The sequence below is a fragment of the Electrona antarctica genome (genome assembly GCF_951216825.1).
Source record: "Electrona antarctica genome assembly, contig: scaffold_1042, whole genome shotgun sequence".
In the NCBI taxonomy this organism is placed as follows: domain Eukaryota; kingdom Metazoa; phylum Chordata; class Actinopteri; order Myctophiformes; family Myctophidae; genus Electrona; species Electrona antarctica.
The window spans coordinates 3,600-7,500 of NW_027638752.1; the positions used below are offsets into that span (position 1 = coordinate 3,600).

General features: G+C 47.2%; 1 protein-coding gene across 1 annotated transcript in view; it reads right to left on the minus strand.

Annotated features, from left to right (window-relative positions):
- Positions 1–500: 500 nt before the first annotated feature.
- Positions 501–3,901, minus strand: part of LOC306917732 (leucine-rich repeat-containing protein 7-like) — a gene marked incomplete at its 5' end in the record, with an annotated part of 17,295 nt that continues 13,894 nt past the window's right edge. Inside the window, 2 exons of the mRNA XM_079530634.1 lie at positions 501–584; positions 2,416–2,505. Coding sequence (XP_079386760.1) covers positions 524–584; positions 2,416–2,505 — 151 coding nt within the window. The 3' untranslated portion in view covers positions 501–523. The remainder of the gene's footprint in view (positions 585–2,415; positions 2,506–3,901) is intronic.

Here is a 3,901-nt window from a genome sequence, read left to right on the forward strand (position 1 = left end):
AAGGACCCCCAGAATTATATGTATTTGCCGCAGACCCCCATCTGAAAATATGTTGTTCCAGGGACCCCCCCAGGGACCCCCCCCCCCCCCCCCAGGGACCCCCCCCCCCCCCCCCCCAGGAGCAAAGATTTGAGTTAAAAACGTTCGCTCTGTAAGAATATATATTCAAAGATTTGTGCCGCATTTTCACGATTTTTCAAAAATAGCAGACCTACAAGCTCATAGTGCGGCACTCGGTGCCGCGCTATGAGCTTGTAGATCTGCTATTTTTCAATAGATAAAGAGAGGTTTAAGTCTTTAAGCACTTTGATGTTGTCTGTTTAAAGCCACAGTAGTTATGGCTCCAGGCGACACATTGTGAATGTAGTACGTAGTTAATGTTCAGCAACTACAGACTAAAGACAATACATGTATATTTTCAGGGAAAGAAATGAGAATCGTGATCTCAATTCTTGTGAAGGAAAATCGAGGTTCACATTAAGAGCATGACGCACTTGTATATTTATATACGAGACACAAAGACTTACTTTGGTAACATCTTTAACTGGTTCTCTCTCAGCTCCAGGATCTGTAGTTTAGTCAGCCTGCACAGGGAGAGAGGACACACAGTGGGACTACATTAACCAAGTGGACTATAATGATAGTCGTGATAGCCACAGGGTTGTAGTCGGCATTTAGTCATACTGACTGACTTCACAGGGCATTTAGCAGACGCTCTTAAGCGATTTCCAGTGAGCAAGAACAACACATGGTGTACATACTGTACATAGAAGGATCATGAGCAAGTTAAGAACCTAACATCTGTCTAACAGTAGCATATCTGTACAGTGGAACTATGAATATACACTATAGAGTGCTGTGTCTACATAAAATGCTCTCTAAGTTGCATAAGTTGAGCCTTTGCATACACCTGTAAGGTCAAGGCTGGAAGTGCTACAGGCTAAGATGGAGTCTGAAGAGGTGGGTTTTCAGACTACGGTGGAAGATTGTGAGTGAGTCTGCAGTTGTGATTGCAATGTGGAGTTTCATTCCATAGTTTTGGAGCCAGAATGGAGAAGAGTCTGGGACGTGTGCATGGAGCGTTGTCCTGGCTGTTTTAGTGAATGGAGAAGAGTCTGGGATGTGTGGAGCGTTGTCTAGAGTGTTTTAGGGAAGGGAGAAGAGTCTGGGACGTGTGGAGAGTTGTCTAGGGTGTTTTCGAGAAGGGAGAAGAGTCTGGGACGCGTGGAGCGTTGTCCAGGGTGTTTTAGAGAAGGGAGAAGAGTCTGGGACGTGTGGAGCGTTGTCTAGGGTGTTTTAGAGAAGGGAGAAGAGTCTGGGACGTGTGGAGAGTTGTCTAGGGTGTTTTAGAGAAGGGAGAAGAGTCTGGGACTCGTGGAGCGTTGTCCAGGGTGTTTTAGTGAAGGGAGAAGAGTCTGGGACGCGTGGAGCGTTGTCCGGGGTGTTTTAGAGAAGGGAGAAGAGTCTGGGACGCGTGGAGCGTTGTCCAGGGTGTTTTAGGGAAGGGAGAAGAGTCTGGGACGTGTGGAGCGTTGTCCAGGGTGTTTTAGAGAAGGGAGAAGAGTCTGGGGCGTGTGGAGCGTTGTCCAGGGTGTTTTAGAGAAGGGAGAAGAGTCTGGGACGTGTGGAGCGTTGTCCAGGGTGTTTTAGAGAAGGGAGAAGATCCTGGGACGTGTGGAGCGCTGTCCAGGGTGTTTTAGAGAAGGTTCTGGCAGCCTCCCTGTGACGATCTAGGATCTTCAAAACACTCCATGATTCAGCTACATTCGCATGTACTGGCGAAGTAGAGCAATAATTTAAGGAAATGTTGAAATCTGGACATTTCATTTCAGTGCCGTCACAGCAACGCTATGATTGATATCATCACACATAGTTGTGTTTGGAGGCAGACAGAGTGGGAGTCAGAGTGGGAGACAGAGTGGGAGTCAGAGTGGGAGTCAGTCCCGTCTGTTCTGTAATCTAATCATGAATGTCGGAGCGTTTTCACACAGCCTCTCCTCCTTGTACGACCCTCACACGGTACTCTTAACAGTGCAGATAAAACACATCTTCCCATCATGTCTAAAGTTCATAACGGTACCCGGTGCTCTATGCACGGCAGGAGTCTTGGAAAGAAATTGGTGTTACCGATGATACCAACGAAGGCTCTGCTCCACGGCTTTACCTTCCAAAGCTCCTTTATAAGTCTATGGTTCCTACATGCAGTGTGTTCTGGGTAATGTAGTTGTATGTCTATGGTTCCTACATGCAGTGTGTTCTGGGTAATGTAGTTATATGTCTATGGTTCCTACATGCAGTGTGTTCTGGGTAATGTAGTTATATGTCTCTGGTACAGTGTGTTCTGGGTAATGTAGTTATATGTCTGTGGTACAGTGTGTTCTGGGTAATGTAGTTATATGTCTGTTGGAGGTTTACCTTCCAAAGCTGGCTGGCAGGAACTCCAGGAAGGCATCGTTCAGGTACAGCTGAGTCAGACTGAGGAGCTGAGTGAAGCCCTCTGGTAGCCTGATGACGCACACACACACACACACACACAGTCACACACACACAGTCACACACACACACAGTCACACACACACACACACACACACACACGGGGGAGTTTATGCTACAAGTCATGTCGCATCGCAATCAAACAGATACCATAAGTTGCATTTTTGTCTTCTTCTTATCAACTAGTCAACTAGTACCAACGAGGTCAACTAGTTGAATAGTCGACTAGTTGCTTAAAGCCCTACAAACGCTGGCCTCTACCACAGCTAAGACTTGGATATAGGGTTGACGCTGGCCTCTAGCACAGCTAAGACTTGGATATAGGGTTGACGCTGGCCTCTACCACAGCTAAGACTTGGATATAGGGTTGACACTGGCCTCTAGCACAGCTAAGACTTGGATATAGGGTTGACGCTGGCCTCTACCACAGCTAAGACTGTGTACTCACTTAGATATAGGGTTGACGCTGGCCTCTACCACAGCTAAGACTGTGTACTCACTTAGATATAGGGTTGACGCTGGCCTCTACCACAGCTAAGACTGTGTACTCACTTAGATATAGGGTTGACGCTGGCCTCTACCACAGCTAAGACTGTGTACTCACTTGGATATAGGGTTGACGCTGGCCTCTACCACAGCTAAGACTGTGTACTCACTTAGATATAGGGTTGACGCTGGCCTCTACCACAGCTAAGACTGTGTACTCACTTAGATATAGGTTTGACGCTGGCCTCTACCACAGCTAAGACTGTGTACTCACTTAGATATAGGGTTGACGCTGGCCTCTACCACAGCTAAGACTGTGTACTCACTTAGATATAGGGTTGACGCTGGCCTCTACCACAGCTAAGACTGTGTAATCACTTAGATATAGGGTTGACGCTGGCCTCTACCACAGCTAAGACTGTGTACTCACTTAGATATAGGGTTGACGCTGGCCTCTACCACAGCTAAGACTGTGTACTCACTTAGATATAGGGTTGACGCTGGCCTCTACCACAGCTAAGACTGTGTACTCACTTAGATATAGGGTTGACGCTAGCCTCTACCACAGCTAAGACTGTGTACTCACTTATATATAGGGTTGACGCTGGCCTCTACCACAGCTAAGACTGTGTACTCACTTAGATATAGGGTTGACGCTGGCCTCTACCACAGCTAAGACTGTGTACTCACTTAGATATAGGGTTGACGCTGGCCTCTACCACAGCTAAGACTGTGTACTCACTTAGATATAGGGTTGACGCTGGCCTCTACCACAGCTAAGACTGTGTACTCACTTAGATATAGGGTTGACGCTGGCCTCTACCACAGCTAAGACTGTGTACTCACTTATATATAGGGTTGACGCTGGCCTCTACCACAGCTAAGACTGTGTACTCACTTAGATATAGGGTTGACGCTGGCC